Source organism: Pelodiscus sinensis, chromosome 25 (genome assembly GCF_052426305.1).
Source record: "Pelodiscus sinensis isolate ZL-2025 chromosome 25, ASM5242630v1, whole genome shotgun sequence".
Classification (NCBI taxonomy): Eukaryota; Metazoa; Chordata; order Testudines; family Trionychidae; genus Pelodiscus; species Pelodiscus sinensis.
In genome coordinates, this window is record NC_143076.1 from 8,375,768 (window position 1) to 8,394,334 (window position 18,567).

General features: G+C 57.2%; 1 protein-coding gene across 1 annotated transcript in view; it reads right to left on the reverse strand.

Annotated features, from left to right (window-relative positions):
* Nucleotides 1-15,533, reverse strand: part of ADAMTS15 (ADAM metallopeptidase with thrombospondin type 1 motif 15) — a 30,614-nt gene extending 15,081 nt beyond the window's left edge. The window contains exons 1-2 of the mRNA XM_075909820.2: nt 14,292-15,533; nt 1,520-1,652 (exon numbers count right to left, since the gene is read on the reverse strand). Of these exons, the coding sequence (XP_075765935.1) occupies nt 1,520-1,652; nt 14,292-15,260 (1,102 nt within the window). The 5' untranslated portion in view covers nt 15,261-15,533. The remainder of the gene's footprint in view (nt 1-1,519; nt 1,653-14,291) is intronic.
* Nucleotides 15,534-18,567: the final 3,034 nt, after the last annotated feature.

Here is an 18,567-nt window from a genome sequence, read left to right on the forward strand (position 1 = left end):
GCGCTGGCATCTCTCCCCTCTGCCCCAGGGGGCTTCCAGGTGCTACTGAGTCACGTCCCCCCAGACCTTGGCCATTATCACCAAGCCAGAAGAAACCCTTCCTGCGGTGGGACGGGTGGCTCTGAAATTCTCGCAGCCTGGTGCTTAAGGCTCAGTTGTCCTGGGGTCTGTCCCGCACCCTGCACCCCACCGGCTACCTCCCACCCACACACTGGGCTCAGCGAGCTCCATTCTTCATGGTTCCATCAGATCGTCCTTAAGATGGACACGTTCTAACACATGGGAAGTCAGCCTGCCAGTGGGGCCAAGCCTCGCACCATCTGCTCATGTGTGGACGCTGGATTCCTCAGAGAGGAAAAGAAAGAAGGAAAGAAAACTGGAGAGAGAGAGACACACAGAGAGACAGAGACAGACGGAGAGAGACAAAGAGAGAGACACAGAGAGAGGGAGACAGAGAGAGAGAGAGAGAGACAGAGAGAGATCTCACTGCGCCTCCCCCCCAGAGACTGCAAGTCTGGAGTTAGGTGTGTGCCTCCGGCCGGGATGCGTTATTTCAGGACTCCCGAATCCTGGAAACCGCTCTAAAGTAGCAATAACAACAAACTAAAGCTGCAATGGCTGATCCGCCCGATCTGGCCCCTGTGGCTTTCCCAGCAGCTGTTTCCCACCCGCCCATCTCTCACCTCCCAGCCGCGCTGGGAAGAAAGCCGGTGCGTCTCACTTTCTCACCCCGAGGTGGAGTTTCCCCAGAAACTGTTCCGGACACTTGGCTATTGTCTCCACTTCCTGAGGCTGGATAACAGGGTTATTTTCAACATCAGGCTTTCTTCTCGCTCCCTCCCCTCCTAATTACGGAGCCATAAATATTAGCGGGTTCGGGAGACGGTTTCTCCCCCCCGCCAAGCGGCAACCACAGCTCTGGGCTCCAGTCTCTGTGGTGGGTTTGGTTTTAGTGGCGGCTGCCTAAGCCACGGAATGATGGCAGGAGGCGCTTGCTAGTAAAGCCGGGAAGCGGAGGCATGAGAGCACAGGGAATGAATCGCTTGCCCGGGACGCTTGTTCATGGGAGCCCTACCCTAGTCTGGGGCACCGGGCATTGGCCACTGTCGGCAGACAGGACACTGAGTTGGATGGACCTTTGGTCTGATCCCGTCTGGCCGCTCTTATGTTCTTATGTTCCTATGACATCAGCATTGTAGAGGAGCAAAGAGTCAGCAAACTGGACAAGGAAACACAGCTGTGCTATTATCAGGGGGGCAGCACATGGGCTAGTCTCCTGAGCTCTATCCTGCCTCTGCCACTGCTTTCCTATGAGACCTTGGGCACGTCACATTTCTCCTTGGATTCCCTCTGGGTGCCTCGTGCTTTGAGAATGGTGAAGTCGAGGCACAGCTGTGTGGCTGAGCACCCGGAAACCCAAATTCTCGTCAGCTAAAAGCCGCACTGGAAACAAACGAGGGATCCGCCCCGGATGGGGACAGGCCCGCGCTGTCCCCCTCCCCCCGCCTCGGCCCCTTACCCAGCTCGTGAGCCGTGGTGAAGGCAGATGGCAGCCCGTCGTCCTCGATGACCGAGCAGCTGCGCTTGGGGTCGCACATGGTGCCAACGTCGGCCATCCCCAGGGTGTCGCAGGTGGTGGCGCCACACAAATCCTGCAGAAAACGTGGGAAGAGGACAAATGAGACCCGCTAGCCGCAGGGAGAGACCAGCACAGATGCTGCCACCCCCGAGACGCAGCCAGAGAATCCCTCCGAGAGGCCAGCACGGGGCTTTTGCTGTTGCACTAACTCACCTCAGCAAACAAGCCCAAGAGGAGACAATGGGGCAGGAACCGCGCATCCCTGATTACACTGACAAGGAGCCAGGAAATCTTTGGGGCTCGCTGGCTAGAGCCAGGCCTAAGGTCCGCACAGCCGGGGGCTGGCTGTGCAGTGAGACGACACGTTTGGAACCATCTTCCTGCCTCTTCATGGCACGGAGCCCCTGACTTCCACGGCCCCCGTAGCTGGGAGGGGCCCAAGCTAAGCACCAGGGATGGCTGCCTGTCTTCTTTCTGCTTTGGAAGGACCAGAGGCCCGAGCCAAAGCCCCCATGGGAAAGCCCCTGGCATTGACTCAGCCCCAAAGAAAGGAGACTGGTCAGTTTCTCCCCTCTGCTTGGCTTTGAGAGGTGGATGGGCCTGATCCAAAGCTGCGGAATGGCTCCCATTTGGATCAGGCCCCGGGAGCTGGCAGGCCATGTGAATCATAGAATCATAGAATACTAGGACGGGAAGCGACCTCGAGAGATCATCGAGTCCAGTCCCCTGCCCCCATGGCAGGACCCAGCACTGTCTAGACCATCCCTGATAGACATTTATCTAACCTGCTCTTAAATATCTCCAGAGATGGGGATTCCACAACCTCCCTAGGCAATTTATTCCAGTGTCTGACCACCCTGACAGGTAGGAACTTTTTCCTGATGTCCAGCCTAAACAAGAGTTAAACAAGAACTGGCGGCAATTCAAACTGACCGTGACCTTTTAAGGACTTTACAAAAAATCCGCCCCTTCCCCCTGCCCTGCCAGTGCCCTAGCGGCTCCAGGCTGTCTGAGTTCTGAAGAACTGTGAAATCGAAGGATCCTCTTTCCCCAGCGTCCCCACACGGACACGGCAGAAGAAGACAACAGTGACAGCCACGGGGGTGGGAGCCCCACACTGGGGGTCTGTCTACACTACCACCCTAGTTCGAACTAGGTGGTAATATAGGCAACCGGAGTTGCAAATGAAGGCCGGGAAGCCTAGTCCGAACTACCGTTACTCCTCGTGCGGACATTTAAAAATGGCGGCGCCCGGCTTTATGCAAATGAAGCCTGGGAAATTCCAATCCCGGCCTTCATTTGCAACTCCAGTTGCCTACATTACCACCCTAGTTCGAACTAGGGTAGTGTAGACATACCCTGGGGGCTGCCACGTCTGTGCCAAAAGAGATTTGCTCTGCGGCGGTTGTTGGGATCAAGACTGACCATGACGGGTAGATTGTGGGGCTGGGGGCTGCGATCCAGCGGGGCAGTGCCCTTGCCAGATACAAATTGCTTCCTTCCTCTGCGGCCCACAGGCGAACGGAGCCAGGCTGGCTAAGGCCGCCAGGGTGAGCCCTCGGGGGCCTGGAATGGAATTCCCTGAAACCAGACCACATGCAGGCATGCTGTAGTCTGCCGCACAACAGAGACGTGGGGAATGCACCGCCGCGGGGGCGAAGCCCGAGAGAACCACAATCCAAGCCGGGGAGCTGGGCTCAGGCGCATGCGTGACATTTCTCAGGAGACATGCTCAGCCCAGATCCTGCTGGGGGGGACTGCTAAGGGGGATGCCGGTGATCGGAATGCCAAACTATGGACTTTGGTACCCCAGTTTGCAGGTCCAGGTCTTTAACCACCCAGTGCCTCAGTTTCCCCATCTGTGAAAGGCACGTGGTGACCTTTACACACCTAGTATGGAGTGCACAGAATCACAGAACACTAGAACTGGGCGAGACCTCACGAGGTCATCGAATCCAGTCCCCTGCTCTCTCGGCACGACCCAGCACTGTCCAGCTCATCCCTGGCAGGGGTCTGTCCGACCTGCTTGTTCCTATCTCTAGTGATGGAGATTCCACAGCCGCCCTCGGCATAATGAGAATGAAGTCTGTGGGAGTTTTGCTGTGGTCTGCAAAGGTGGCAGGCCTGGGCCCGGAATGGCTGTACGGTGCGTGGGCCATCACATTTCTTCCACGCAAGATCCAAGGTCAACTCCGGACTCTTCTCTTTCTCCAGCGCTCGAGTGGCAGGTGGGGTTAAGGAGACTTATCGAGGGCCACCCATCCCCAGTGCTGGCCTCGCTCCAGGACTCTCGGATCAGATTCCATCTGACATTTCCTCCAAGTTTTTCCCTTCTATGCAGCACTGGATTTGTGGCTGGCTGTGCAGACATCTCCTTTGAAGTGTCCCCATGAGGGAGAGACTGGGAAGAGAAGTAGCTCCCTGGAATTTACATGCTGACATCTCTCATTTGCTTGTGAAGACATGAGCGCCATTTTACTCTGTTTTCATCGTCGGAGAGCCAGCAGGGAGCCGCAGGAATCCAGGAGAGGGTGTACTCATAGGACAGGCTGCGGGGGCGATGGGAGAAGGAATCTCTCCCACCTTAAATAGGAATAGAATCAGGCTACAATAACTGGGGATTTAGGGTTACATCTACCCTGCACGATTATTTCAGAATACGCTATTTTGGAAGAAATATTCTGAAATAGCTTGTTTTGAAATAGCCCGTCTACACTGCAGGAAAGCCTGGAAATTAATCCGAGGCAGCCTCCCCTAATGTGGACATGCTACATCGATTTAGAGCGGGAAGTCATTACTTGGAATGGCCGGGGGAGGCGCAATTCTGAAATAGCAACAGTGGCGCGTCCACACTGCCGCTACTCAGAAATCGCCATTTCGGAAGAGGCGTTATTCCTCGGGGAACAAGGTTTACAAGCGCCGAAATACACCACCCATTATTTCGAAATTATTTTGAAATAACGGGCTAGCTGTGTAGACACTCGCCTAGTTATTCCAGAATAACGCTGACGTGTAGACGCACCCTAGGAGAATAAGAAGCAGAGGGGTAGCGGTGTTAGTCTGAATCTAGACTGCATCTGATGAAATGGGTCTTTGCCCATGAAAGCTTCTGCTCCAATACATCAGTTAGTCTATATGGTGCCACAGGACTCCTTGCCGCTTTAGGAGAATAAGAGTGATTCACACTGTGCCTCTGCCCAGCCAATAGCAAAGAAGAACTAGATACGCTCAGGGAAGATGGAGCAGAGAGTAACCCTGAGCTCTGTGCGTCCCTGCACCAGAGGGCCAGATGCTGGGCTGGATGCCAGAGGACGGATCACTCCGTGGTTTCCTGATCTCTTCCTTCCCTCTGAAGCATCTGGCATTGGCCACTGTCAGAAAATAGGATCCTGGGCTAGATGGCCTGTTGGTCTAGCACGGCCGTTCTTCTGCTGTGAAATCGCACTCGATAGGCTGAGCTGGACTCCAAACTGAAGTTCCAATACAGGAATCCAAACCGTGGGCTCATCCAAGGCTCATCTATGGATAAATACCAATGTCAGCAGCTCCAGAAGGCTCTGCCCAGGCCCCGCTGGCTTTAATAGTGGTTGAGAACTTGAGTTACTTTGAAAACATGAGGGTAGTAATCTACTGGGCACGGGCTGGCCTTTGCGTACTAAAGAAACACGCACCAGGGCAGCACAGCTTGTGTTGGGGAAGTGCTAAGGAATTTGCCATCCAGATCTGAACAGGATCCATGCAGGAGAAAGACCAGACTGAGAACAGCCTGGGAAAACCAGGTGGTGCACGAAGGATGCGGGATGGAGAGTCACCCGCTGGTGTGAGCAGGAGACTGGGGAATCGGGGTTCCTGGAGGTCTAGTTCTCTGGCCTGGCCACTGACTCTGCTTCACGCTTACACTCTAGACTGGCCAGTTTTTCCAGAAAATCAGCCACTTTTCCAGAAAAACTTGCCAGCTGTCTACACTGGCCGCTTGAATTTCCACAAAAGCACTGACTTCCTACTGTAAGAAATCAGTGCTTTTTGAGGAAATATTATGCTGCTCCTGTTCAGGCAAAAGTCCCTTTAGCACAAAACTTTTGTGCAAAAGGGCCAGTGTAGACAGCTGAGATTTGTTTTGCGCAAAAAAGCCCCAATCGCGAAAATGGCGATCGGGGCTTTTTTGCGGAAAAGTGCGTCTAGATTGGCCACGGACGCTTTTCTGCAAAAAGTGCTTTTGCGGAAAAGCATCCTGCCAATCTAGACGCTCTGTTCCGAAAATGCTTTTAACGGAAAACTTTTCCGTTAAAAGCATTTGTGGAGAATCATGCCAGTCTAGACGTAGCCATTGTGTGGAATAGGGATGACGTCTCTCCACCTGTCTCCAGCCAGCATGGGTTAATCCAGGGAATCCTTTCTATTATTGGCCACGGTTGAAGAGGAGAGTCCTTTCTGCAAACAGCGTCTCTGCAGCCAGCCAACATGCCCCCACCCTCGTCGGTGGAGTCAATGATTTGGAAAGTGTCAAAGAGACAGTCATGAGCCAGTGGGAGTGTCCGTTCCACAGCAGAAGGCCCCTCGTCCAGCTGGCAGCGTGGGTGCCTGTCGTGGCCCCTCGGGGTTGAAGAGCTGGAGGGACCAACTTGGACTTCTGTGCGTGTGAGATGAATGTGAGGGGCTCGCCTCGGCCCCTCGCGTGGACGCCACCGCGCACGCAGACACCACCGGTGGGGAGGAGAGGGCCACAACTCCGCTCTCAGAGCCGCCGGGAGCCCAGGGCAGGCGTAGCAGGGGTTGCCGAGGAGCAGGGTTGAGGGGCATTGGCAGAGCTGAGTGGGAGCCCCAGGAATAGGGGGGCAGAAGGGCTTGAACCTTAAAAGGCAGCGGCGGAGCTGAGAGAAAGGAAGCCTGGTCTGGTTTATTTGAGCTTTGAAGCTTAAAGCCGCAAGTGGGAGGGAGCAAACTGGTGGCTTATCTCCAGGGCCTGGCCCAGGCAGCAGGCTCCTACCGCTCTCGTCCCCTCAACGGCCGAGGGCTGGAGTTCAGGCGTCCTGAGGGAAATCTCTATCTCGCTCTTTCCCTGACAGGCAGGTTGCAAGAGAGCCCTCAGCAAGTCCATCCCCGAGGTAGCCCTGTTGGCTGCTGAGGAATTCGGGGGAGCTGGCTTAGCTTGTCATTCTCCAAGGAGTTCTGGGGGCCTACGTGCAGCGAGACGTGAGGAAACCCAGTAGCACCCTCCCCGCTTGTCACAGTGGCCGGCAGCACTGTGAGGAGTCAGCCCTTGGCAACGGGGCCTTGCTGGAGTCCATAAACCTGAGGCCAACAGCCCCTCTGCCCCGAGCAGCATCTCCAGGGCATGAGTTCAGAGGGAGTCATGCCCATGCCATGGAAGGATGGCCGGCCCTGTCCCTGCCTGCTAGGGATGGACACCGATCTCAGCTCCTTAGGCCGACTGGCTCTCTGCTGCCCTATGGGTGTCCCTGGCTCCGGCAGATCAGCGCTGTGACTCGCCCCGTGCCATGTGGGCATCGCAGCGCTGCCTGGGTGCACCCGGGCACTTCCCAACCTGCAGGGCTGTGGACGTTCACAGCCCATGCTCTGCAAGCACAGAAGAACCCCAGCTGGTGTGATTATCCCACTTTCCCGTGGCGCCCAGCAAGGGGAAGGGACAGCTCCAAATAGGACCCTGGAGTCCTAGCCCGGCCCCTGCCAGATTCAGGTAACTCGCCTGGGCAGGTGACTGGCTCATCTCCAGCGGAGCGGGAGCCCTGGCCTGCTCTGCTACCTGCTAGACAGCACTGCTGCGGGCCTGGCTTGGCAGGGCGGAAGGGAGGGGACTGAGTCTAATCTAATCTGGTGTCGATAAAGCAGGACTGAGTGTCGCTGAGCAAGCTGGATCGCTGCGGTTTTGCTCCTGTTTTGGGCCCTTTAACTTGCCCTCTCACTCCTTCTGGTTTTGCTCTTTTAAAAACAATAAAATCTTGCCCAAAGGAAGGTGAGCCCCGTGCGTCCCGGCGCCTGCCTGCTGCCGCTCACGCCGACGCAAACCAGGAGTAACCCGCTGGAAGGGGAGAACCAGGCCTTCAAATTCCAGAGCGTGGGGACCTGGCGGGGGAAGCCCTGCTGTCATTTCCTGGGAGACTGAAGGCCGCGGCCCTGGCTGTGGCCAGACTGATGCAGGTGTGAACCTGCGCATCGCTGGTGCCTCTCCGCAACATCTGAGGAAGTGGGTGTTGCCCACGAAAGCTCTGGATTCTCTGTATATTGGTTAGTCTCTAAGGTGCCACAGGCCTACTCGTTGGTTTTAAAGTTGCAGACTGACCCTCTTGAGTTGCTTCCAACCCTCCCTCCAGTTAGGACACTAGCTGGAGACCTGGATGCAAGTCCCTGCTCTGCCTCCGATTTCTTGTGTGGCCCCTTGCAAGTCACTTAACTGTTCTGTGCCTTGGTTTCCCCACCTGTAAAATGGGGATAAAAGCCCTTGCCTACCTCCTAGGAGTGTCCTGAGGATAAACGCGTTAGAGGTTATGAGGTGCTCAGGTATTAGGCAACCAGGGTCAGATAAATACAGGGGCAGTATGCGTGTAGTGAAGGCTGACGCAGCAGCATCCAATCGCTGAGGGCAAGAGTGGGAGGCAGGAGACACAGATGTGCGGAGTGACCCTTTTCAATTCACTTCCCCTCTCGGCAGCTTAATCTCCTCTTTGCAAAGTGCCTGGGACTCTCGCTCTGGGACGCGTCCGTACACGGCAGGGCGGGCGTGTCAAAGGCTGGGCCCCTCCCGTCAGACCCACGGCTTGCCCTTCGGTTCACTAGCTCCCAGCACCCCCGCTACGAAAACCGTCCCGGCCCCGCTGCTCCGGGCCACAGTCTAGGTCCATCTGCTTGAACCCAGAGGAGCTGCCAGGGCTGGAGCCCCGAGGCGAACGGCCCTGGTGAACCGGCAGGGAGAGCGCGGTGGGGGCAGAGCCTGGCCGTCGGAGTTTCCTTGCTCTTTTAAAAGTTCCTGTTTCCTTGCTGGCTGGGAGCGCTCTTGGCTCCCTGCCCAACACCTGCACTGACACAGTGACTCGCTTGCTGCTGTGAGCCCTGCCCGCTCGTGGCAGGGACAGAGGCACAGGCAGCGCGTCGCCGGCCTCCTTTCACCTCCCATCTGAGCCTCAGCCTCCTCGCGCCATCCCCCTGGAAGCGCCAGAAGGCAGCACCACCCCCACGTGCCGAGAAGCCCTCCCCGGCCACGCCAGGGGCCAGCCTCCACCCACATCTGGCTCAGAAAGGGAGGGGAGCTGCAAAGAGACGCCAGCAGAGCAAGAGATTCCCATGCCGGGAACTGGGGCGGGTCTGGGTAGCCCCAGAGGACTCCTCTGCAGGGGCGGCGGGGAGCGACTGCCGACGGCGGGCAGGGGGTGGAAGGGGGAGACGAGAAGGGAGGCAGAGGAAATAGGGGGAGTATATGGGAAGACCAAACCAGAAGGAGCGTGACTGCAACGCAAAGAGCCTGCTCCCAGGCACCCACCTTGCACCTGCGCAAGACGGGAGAAGTTCAGGCCCGAAAAGTGCAGCCGGGCAAAGCGTATTCCCGAGCGCAGGAAGATTTTGCACTAGCTGCAGGGGGGCAGATTGTTATGGGCACTAGGGGGAAGATGCAGGCGCGATGTACCTATGATTCTATGTACCACGGTGATGGCGAGTTATAGACCCCCCCCCCCCACAGGCAGACTAGCTATTGGAAAGAGGTAGCAGGAAGAACCCAAAGCTTATTCCTTCCCCACAAGTCTCCTTCCCTGCCCCAATTCTCAGCTGATCTGCTCTTCTTCATAGTCCAGGCCAGCCAATCAGAAATTCTCGCATCAAGCCATGTAACGTGATTCCACCCGAACTGGAGAGGGGCTGAAAGCTGAGGTTAGCGTTTTCCCATCGCGCTGAGAGCCGGGAAGATGCTGCCTGCTGCGCAAGGGTCACCCCTTTCAAATCCCCGCAGATCTGGCTCTGGGAGGAAGGGGGGACGATGGACGCAGCCCCGTGACAGCGGCTGTGCCCCGTGGGATTCGCAGAATGTTCCCAGGAAAGACGTGCTCATCACTTCACCGTGTCTTGGCGATGCTGAGCATGATACTGGTACCAGGGAGGGGAGTTTGCAGTAAAGGAAAGCCCCGCCCCCCATCCAGGCTCCCTGTCTGCTCCAGACAAAGCTCTGCCAATCTGGCTCTGCCCACACGGTGACCATGCTTTGCTACGTCGCCCTCTCCTCTCCTCCGAGGACCTCGCCTGCAGCCCCCTCCCCCCCCCCCCCCCCTGCTCTGTCTCTCTTCCAGCTGCTTCCCAAATAGCGAAGCGAGGAGCCGAGCTGGTGGCCGAGCACAGCAGCAGAGCCCACCCTTCCCAGCCGGGACATCCAGACCGCTCTCGGACCCCGCTGAGCTGTCCCGGTGGGAAACGGACCAGACGCAGCCAGCGCCGGGTCCACCGCGCTCCTCTCCGAAACGTCACCCAGGGCTGCCAGGGAGCCTCGCGGCTTCCTTCTGATTGGCCCACCGCCGCGAGATGATGGAGCGGGCAGCGGCCATGCGCCTGAGCTGACAGAGCATGGAACGGGAATTCCCGCTCTCCCTCCTTTCTAAGACGGGCAGCTCTGCACCTGAGGGCCTTTGCCTTCCAAGAAGGGGAATTTCTCCTCCCTCTCTTCCCAGCCCACCCCCTTTCGTGCCCCTCCACTGGGCCAGTGTCCGAGAACAGCCGGCACGAGCTGTCGTTGCCGTAGCGTGGCAGGCTCACAAAAATGTCATTTCCATGGGAGGCCTGAACCGAGGCCTCTTTCCAGCCAAGCCAACTGTGAGCCCGTCTCTGGTGGGTTCCATGTGATACTCAGACTTCTCCTTATCCCCAGGAAAATGCAGCCCCTGCACGGCTGCACCATTGGCCTTCTCCCAGTGATTCCCAAGCAGTGTCTTTCCTGAGCTGCGCAGCAGGCTGGCTGCCCGGAGCCATGCAGCGGCCGTGCTGGGTCAGGAACCCAGAGGGTGGAATTTCCTCCCCCCACAAACACACAGTTGGGCAGCCTGACTCAAAGCGGCTGGGCCTCTTGGCCTCAGCTGCACGTCCAGTTCCCCGCACTGGAGAGGGCAGAGTTCCAGCCCCTCTCCCAGCTCTGGTGCACGGCAGGAACGAGAGCGGCTGTTGGGCAAAGCCATCCTGGTATCCGCCGAGCCCGACCTTCCACGCACCTCGGTCATGGCTGGCTGATGTCAGTCCGGACAAAGCTGCCGAGCGCCAGTTGCAAGGGGGGAGTCAATGCAGCCACGTCACTGGGTGCAGCTTGCAGAACTCTCCGGCGGTCAGCTGGTGCAGTCATGCAGAAGAGCGCAACTCAACGCGGTCTGCTCCCAGGGTCCTTGGCTCAGCGCAAGCTCTCTTCCTCACACGTGCTTGGCCAACCGGAATGGGCCGGATGCACAGCTGGAGTTCACCCTGGCCACATCCGCCCTCCAGAGCAACTGACAGCACAGAGCACAGAGCGAGAAAGGACAACTCCATCGATCAGCAACTTGCTGACTACAGCTGGAACCTGCCTATCAATCGGCCTTTCAACGGAACGAGAGTCAAGGGTCTATGGAACATCCTCTTGGCAGGGAGCTCCGCCCTAGGGTCCCTGGCGATCACAGATGGCCGAGTTCAGGAAAGGCAGATGTCTCCGTTGATCATGTGCTCTTGCATCGGGGTTTCAGGAATGGCTGGTTTTGTCATGCCTGAAAAATGCAGGCAGTGTGGCAGCACAAGCGTGTTTAAGGCCAACCTCATCCCTTGTGCAACTCCACTGACCTCAATAGCTTTATGCCAGGAGTGAATCCGGCCCATTAGGGGACAGTGTCAACATGCTGCCTGTTCTTGCAACAGTCGTCCACCTGACCGGGTGGGAAGCAAAGCCCGCCTGATGCCAGCAGGCTTTGGATCAGGCTGTCTGTCCTGGTGCCCATTTAAAGAGAGTCACGTCCAGCTGAAGGACGTAGCCTGAGGGTCTGAATTTCCATCGCTGGAATAGTCGCTGGTTCGGTTGCCACGGTTCAGGGTAGAGCAAAGGTCACCGGGTGTTATCGCAGGCTGTGGGGCTCGTATCATGCTATTAAGTCTTGCAGTGATCGGTATCCTTCCATGAGGGCCTTCTAGGGACCCAAGTTGCAGGAATACCCCCCCCCCCCGCCACTGACCTGCCCTGGGAGCTAATCTCTTGGGGGAGGGGAGATAGAGAACAGCTAATTAAAGAATAACCCTCATATTTCTATGCACTTTTCCCATCATCCAACCCACCCTACCTGGCTGCCCGGGTCGCTGTAGAGGCTCCCTCTTTTGAGCCTCTTTCTCCTGCCTGACGCTTCCCAGCTGTGATTTCCCAATTTAGCAAGTAATATCTCACCACATTAGTGTCTGTGGCCACCCAGCTTCACAGTCGCTGAGCTGGATCCTGGGCCCACCCAAGCCAGTGGCGAAGTTCCCGTTGCTTTCCGGAGGGGGAGGATGTGGCCCACTGCACCAGACTCTAGTTTGGTTTAGACGCGCTGCGGGGACGGCACAGGGGGAGCTGGAAGGACAGTCTGGAGCCACTGGCAGCAAGTGGAGGTGATTACTCAAGACTGCCAATAGCTCTCATCACTGTGGCAGAAAGGAGAAAGCTTCACCGCACACACCAGCACCCGAGCAGCCACGCGATGGGACCCGCACGCCGCAGCGGTGGAGAAGGGAACGCAAAGCCCACGGTGCTGGCGGGATGCTGTATTCTGGGTATTTAAGGGGCAAACATCCAGCTGGCTGTGCAAGTGTGCAGAGGTGCTATGCCTGCCGGGGATCCGGGGCCGGCAGGAGCCCAAAGGCTGGCTGAGTGTGGCAGAGTTTCTACAAGGAAATGTCAAGGGTGTGCATCTGTGTGCATCCCGTCCAAGTGGGCGGTGACCGAGTCACTTGTTCCCATCCGTTGGCTGGTTAGAGGCCCACGTGAAAGGAGCTGCCGCTCTCGACCGTAATCCCTTTGCCCAGTTATACGGCCAAACAGCACCGACTGGCACCACGGATAGCAGCATGAGCCGAGTCCCAGGACTGAAAGAGGCAACAGGAAAGAGCTGGAAACGGAGCAAGTCTAGTGCTTCCATCTCGGCAGAGCCTCAGGGCGCCTCCCTCCGGCCCACAGCAACAGGGGCTGTGGGGAAGCCCTTTCCACATGCCGGTTCTGTGGCTACAGAGCAGACTCCAGCCTGCAGGGACCTGGGACCTTTCACCAGCAGGAATTTCACTCGGTACCAAAGCACAGGGAAGGGAGGGGAGCGAGTTCCGGGTTCTCCTGGGGCTCCTCATGCGAATGAGTCAGAGGAAGTGTGATGCAGGGAGAGGCTCTCCCTTTGGCAGGTGCAACGTGCGCTCGCCAGCTCGTCCCAGCTGAGGCGGAAAACAGGGCCGGAGACTCGCTCCGCTTTGGAGGCTGCCTCAGTTGGACTCAAACAGGGCACAAAGAGAAGCAAATTTCTGTGCTCTGTTGGGAGCCCCAGTGGGCCACAGCTCTGGGCAGCTGCTGTCCTGTATCCTGGAACCAGCAGCTGGGATAGAAACAAGTGCTGGGGGCTGAGGGCTCCTTTGCAAACCGGAACCTCCGGGTCTCTGGGTGAAAATGCACCCTAGAAACCGGATTTACCGTGAACGGTTTCCCAGCCTCTCCCAGCCCGTGGTGGTGGGTTTTCTGGCTGTTGTGGAGAAGGCATCCCAGGCATGCCATGCATCCAGCCGAGGGCCTGGGCTGCCCTGTGGTGCTAATTAGACTCTGCCCACACCGGGCTCCTCGCCGCCCACCACCCAAGTACCAGCACTTGAGGAAATCTGTCCCTGGCTGTGCAGCAGGCACTCGCTGTTCCCCCCGCCTTTGGAAGGCTGAAGCCCCAGTTCCACGTGGAGGTGCTGGGGGAGGTGCTGCTGCACCCCTTGGCTTCCATCATAGCCAGGGTTTACCATTTGGTTCAATAGATTCCAGCGCCCCGCACTATACATCTTGTTCCAACACCCCTGCTTCCACAGGCACAGCTCAGCTGGACTCGCCAGAGCCGCCGCCGTGTCACCATTAGAGCGCCTCCTACTGGCCGTGAGGCACCCCTGCCGCTTCCACGCTAAATCCACCCCAGTGAGTCCTATCACTCCGGGCTTTCTGGGAAGCTGGGGCCTGGGGAGACTGGACATGACTGGCAAGAGCATCCAGAACAGCAACCCTGTGCAGCTGCCCTGGCAAAATCCAGGCTCCGCTTCAGCGCATGCCTCCACCCGCCTGCCTTGACTAGGACAATCTAGTGCTCACTGTAGGGTGCCCCAGGAACAGGGCTTTGCTCACGAGCTGTGGAGAGAGGGGGGGACAAAGCTTTGGGAGCAGTGTTCTCTGTAAGCTGAGTGCTTGGGCGGCTGCTCCTTAGAGATTCAAATGCCGCCCAGCTGGTTAGCAGAGCACCCACAGCCTCCCACATCTGGCAGCATGTGTGTCTACGGATGGTGCACATCTGCACATGCCTTGGTGCACACAACAAAATTTATTCTGCGCGTGGATGGGAAAATGTTGAGGGAACATTGTTTGGGAGACTGGGGCATGGGAGAGCTTTGCAGAAAGGGAGCAGTTCTGTGCTTGGCCAGTGGAGCCAGAGCCGGGCACGTGCCCCCCTCCCTTGTCAGTGCAGCCCCCTCCCCTCCTTGCGCGCAACCCCGGCCCCACCTGCTTGGTGAAGAGGATGGCGGTGTCCCAGTACTCGGGGTGCTTGTCGCTCACTTTGTTCCACTTCTTCTGCCAGGCGCAGAAGTTGCGCAGCGTCAGCGCCGCGTTGCCCGTCACCTTGGGCCCCTTGTCGTCCTGGCCGATGAGCAGGAACTTGACCACCACGATGTTGATGGGGTTGAGGATGCTGGGGTGCTTGTAGAGCCGGGCCGCCGTGGCCATGAGCGTGAGCAGATAGTGCTTCAAGTCCTCGCCGTGGAACTTCACCATGGACTCGTCCGCCACCACCAGCGTCTCCACGTAGCGCGGGATGGAGACGAAGCGCTTGGAGCGGCCACTCTTCCTGGGCAGCCGGGTCTCGTTCAGCTGCTTCTTCCGCTGCCCCTGGGAGCCTTTGTACTTCTCCAGCGCGTGCAGGATGGCCGGGTTCAAGCCCGAGCCCACGCCGCATCGGGAGGTGGCGTCCCCGGCGTGGATGGGCGCGCTCCGGCGCTCCAAGAGGTGCTCCCCCTGGCTGTTGCGCAGCGCCCGCTCCCCCGTGCCATTCCGGAGCGGGCGGATGAAATATTCAGCCCCGCGGTAGCCAAACGCCCCCTTGAGCCCGCCGCAGAGGCTGAGGGCTGCGAAAGATTCCCGGTCGGAGTTGACGTCGCCGGAGTAGAAGCAGCGCCGGAGGTCCGGGCGCTCCCGGGCCGCGCCGGGGGATGCGCCCAGGTAGTGCATGGAGAAGGCGGGCGCGATGAACTGCGCGTCCGGGGTCAGGTTCAAGTAGAAATCCTCCTGGAAAGCGGTGATCTGGAAAATCACCCCCTGCGGCCTGCTGGGCTCCTCCGGGCCCCGCCGGAAATACTGCCGCCCATTGAGGTCCGGGTCCAAGCGGAGCGGGGTCACCACCTCGCTCTCCAGCGGGGAGCAGAGCGCTGGCAGGGCGGCGAGGCACAGCGCAACGGTGCCCAGCAGCCGCCGCATGGTCCCGGGCGCCGCTGGAAGGGGTGGCGAGGACAGTGTCCCTTTCAGAGCGAGCAGCCGCACCGGCCTGAGCCGCGGGGAGGGGGGAGCTTGCACCTAACCCGGCTCCCACCGGTAATCCAGCTGTCAGGCCCCCCGGAGCGCGCCCTTGGCAGCCGCAGCCTCGCCAGCTCCAGCGCCTGTGGAGGGGCTGCCCAGCCCGTGCCCCCCGCTACCTGTCTTTCCCGGGGCATCTGCCTTTCTGGGGGCTTATATACATTTCTGTCATGTGCGACCGAGCGAGGGTTTGTAACCAGAGTTCGGGGGGGGAGGTGCTGAGGGCGCTTATTGGACCTGCCTTCAGCCACTTGTAGCTCTCCAAATACTATTCTCCCCGCGCAAGGCTGCAGGCTTTTAAAGAGCCAGAGCAACTTGATACAAGCAGCGAGTTGCTGGCGTGTCGTTCTTGCTCTTTGCTCCCTTTCTCCTCCCCTGAAGCTGGTTTGCACTTTGGGCCACTCTGGGGTTGTTTTGGCAGCTTTGATTTTTGGTGTTTGTTTTTTGGAGGGGCGGGGGAGGCGTTTTTTATTAAAGTCTTGTCTTTCCTGGGTCTGGCACAGGATGGTCCAAAAAAGGATGCATATGGCTGCATTGTGTCTCCCTTCTCCTAGCTAGTGATGGCTTTATCTTGCTGAGAAGCTATTAATTTTCACTGACCACCACTGATTGCAGGTATCTAAAAGGGTGTCACAGGGAGGAGGGGGGGGGAAATTGTTCTCCTTGGCCTCTGAGGATAGGACAAGAAGCAATGGGCTTAAACTGCAGCAAGGGAGGTTTAGGTTGGACATCAGGAAAAACTTCCTGCCTGTCAGGGTGGTTAAACACTGGAATAAGCTGCCTAGGGAGGTTGTGGAATCTCCATCTCTGGAGATATTTAAGAGCAGGTTGGACAGACCGGTCAGGGATGGTCTAGATAGTGCTTGGTCCTGCCATATGGGCAGGGGACTGGACTCAATGAGCTCGTGAGGTTGCTTCCAGTTTTAGTATTTACATATGGGCTGTGTCTAGACTGCATCCCTTTTTCATAAAAGGGATGCAAATTAGACACATCACAATTGCAAATGAAGTGGGGATTTAAATCTCCCCCGCTTCATTAGCATAAAAATGACTGCCGCTTTTTTCTGGCTCGGAGGTTTGCCGGAAAAAAGCGCCAGTCTAGACGAGGCTCTTTCGGATAATAAAGCCTTTTCCGAAAGATCCCTTATCCCTCATTTTAAGGCTTTATTTTCCGAAAGAGCTGCGTCTAGACTGGCGCTTTTTTCCGGCAAAGCTCCGAGCCAGAAAAAGCAGCAGCCATTTTTATGCTAATGAAGCGGGGGAGATTTAAATCCCCGCTTCATTTGCAATTGCGATGTGTCTAATTTGCATCCCTTTTACAAAAAAGGGATGCAGTCTAGACACAGCCATGTAGATTAACACAACAGCAGGATTTGATGATTCTATGATTCTATGAAGAGACCCTTTAAAACAAGAACCCGTTCTGCCATTTCCCTTGCAGTTTGGCGACTTGCTTTCAAATGAGGGCTACACCGAGTTCTGCCCCAGGGAGCTGGGCTTTGGCTTCCCTGCTGTTGGCTAGGCTGGCAGTGGTCCCAGGTAAATCAGGGAGCTAGCTTTCTGCACAAGGACACGGCCTACAACTGTCACCCCCGGGAGGAACGGTGGCTCGAAGAATCACCATTGGAACCTGTTCCAGTTTTTGCCACAGAATGGGTTTTTTTTCCATCAAAAATGCCAATTTGTCAAATCCTGGCCTGTTGGTGGTGATAGAACCAGACGGGGTCAGGCCAAAGGCCCATCCTGTCCAGTGTCCTGTCTGCCCACAGTGGCCAATGCCAGGGGCCCCAGAGAGAGGGAACAGAACAGGGAATCCTCATGTGATTTATCCTCTGTCATCAGCACCTCCCAGGGAGGGGGGTTGCAGGGCTCGGGTCACGTCCCACCCCTCCCCCGCCTCTTCCGGGCCCCCAATCCGAGCCTTCTCTGAAGCCCCCTCCCGCCACCTTTTCCCACTTCTTTCACTGCTGTTCCCCGCTCTTCCTCCAAGCCCCTTCCCCCAAGCGACATGGCCCAGGGCATTACGGGAGGGGGTCTGGCCCGGCGGCAGGGCTCAGACCACCACACTCACTGCGGCCATGGGATGTGGAGTGACCCGGCCCCAGCCCAATGAACCCAGCTCCCACCACATCACTCAGGTGCCCCCCAGGCTGCCCTGGGCCCCTCAGGGGTTCCCAAAGCACGGGGCCCAGGGTGGCTGCCACAAGCATCCCATGGACGGGATAGCTCTGCCCATCACCCAGTTTAGTTTGGAGAAAAATCCTGACTTGAGACGAAGTTGGGGCAAAAGTTTTGAGATTGACGCAAAGGTCTATTTCGCCTTCTTCTAAAGGGGCTGACGGTCCGAAGCGACCTTTGTCTGTTTGGACGTTGCACTTCATTTTTATGGAAAACAAAGGGAAGAAAAAGCAAAAGAGCAAAATCAAAATGAGACCTTTCAAAATGATCCAAGTGAAACATTTAATAGAATCCCAGAATCTCAGGGCGGGCAGAGACCTCAGGAGGCACTGAGTCCAGCCCCCTGCCCAAAGCAGGACCAATCCCAACTCAACCATCCCAGCCAGGGCTGTGTCAAAGGGGGACTTAAACACCTCCAGGGATGGAGATTCCACCCCCTCCCTAGGGAACCCATCCCAGGGCTTCCCCACCCATCTAGGGAAAGAGTTTTTCCTAATCTCCAACCTAAACCTCCCTCACCGCAACTTGAGGCCATTGCTCCTTGTCCTGTCACCTGTCCAAACAGCCTCTTTCCATCCTCTTTGGAACCCCTTTAAGGAGTCAGTTTGCTATGAAATCCCCCCTCGTTCAATTGGCCCCAACCAAAATTAAAAAAATTTTGGCTCATGAAAAATGTCAAGATTATGATTTTTTGACCCAATTCTAGACAAGGGATTTTTTTTTTCTTATTTGAGAAGTTCTTGCAGGACAGGAAAACCCTTCCCCCATCACAATTCCCTTCTGCTCCCCACCAGTCTCCTAGGGGCTCATCATTTGCTACTACACCCACAGTTAGTTAATACTCTCTCTCAGTCCCTCTCTTAGGTGCACCAGCCAATGAAAGAAGGGGCCAGGTGAAGTCTCTACCTCTGCCCTGCCTTGCACATCTACTCGGATGGGTAAGGGCTGCAATTCTCAGTAGAGCTCTGCCCTTGTTTAAGCACCAAACTTACCGTAAAATCGTGTGTATAATGCGCGCTTTTTTCCCGGGGTT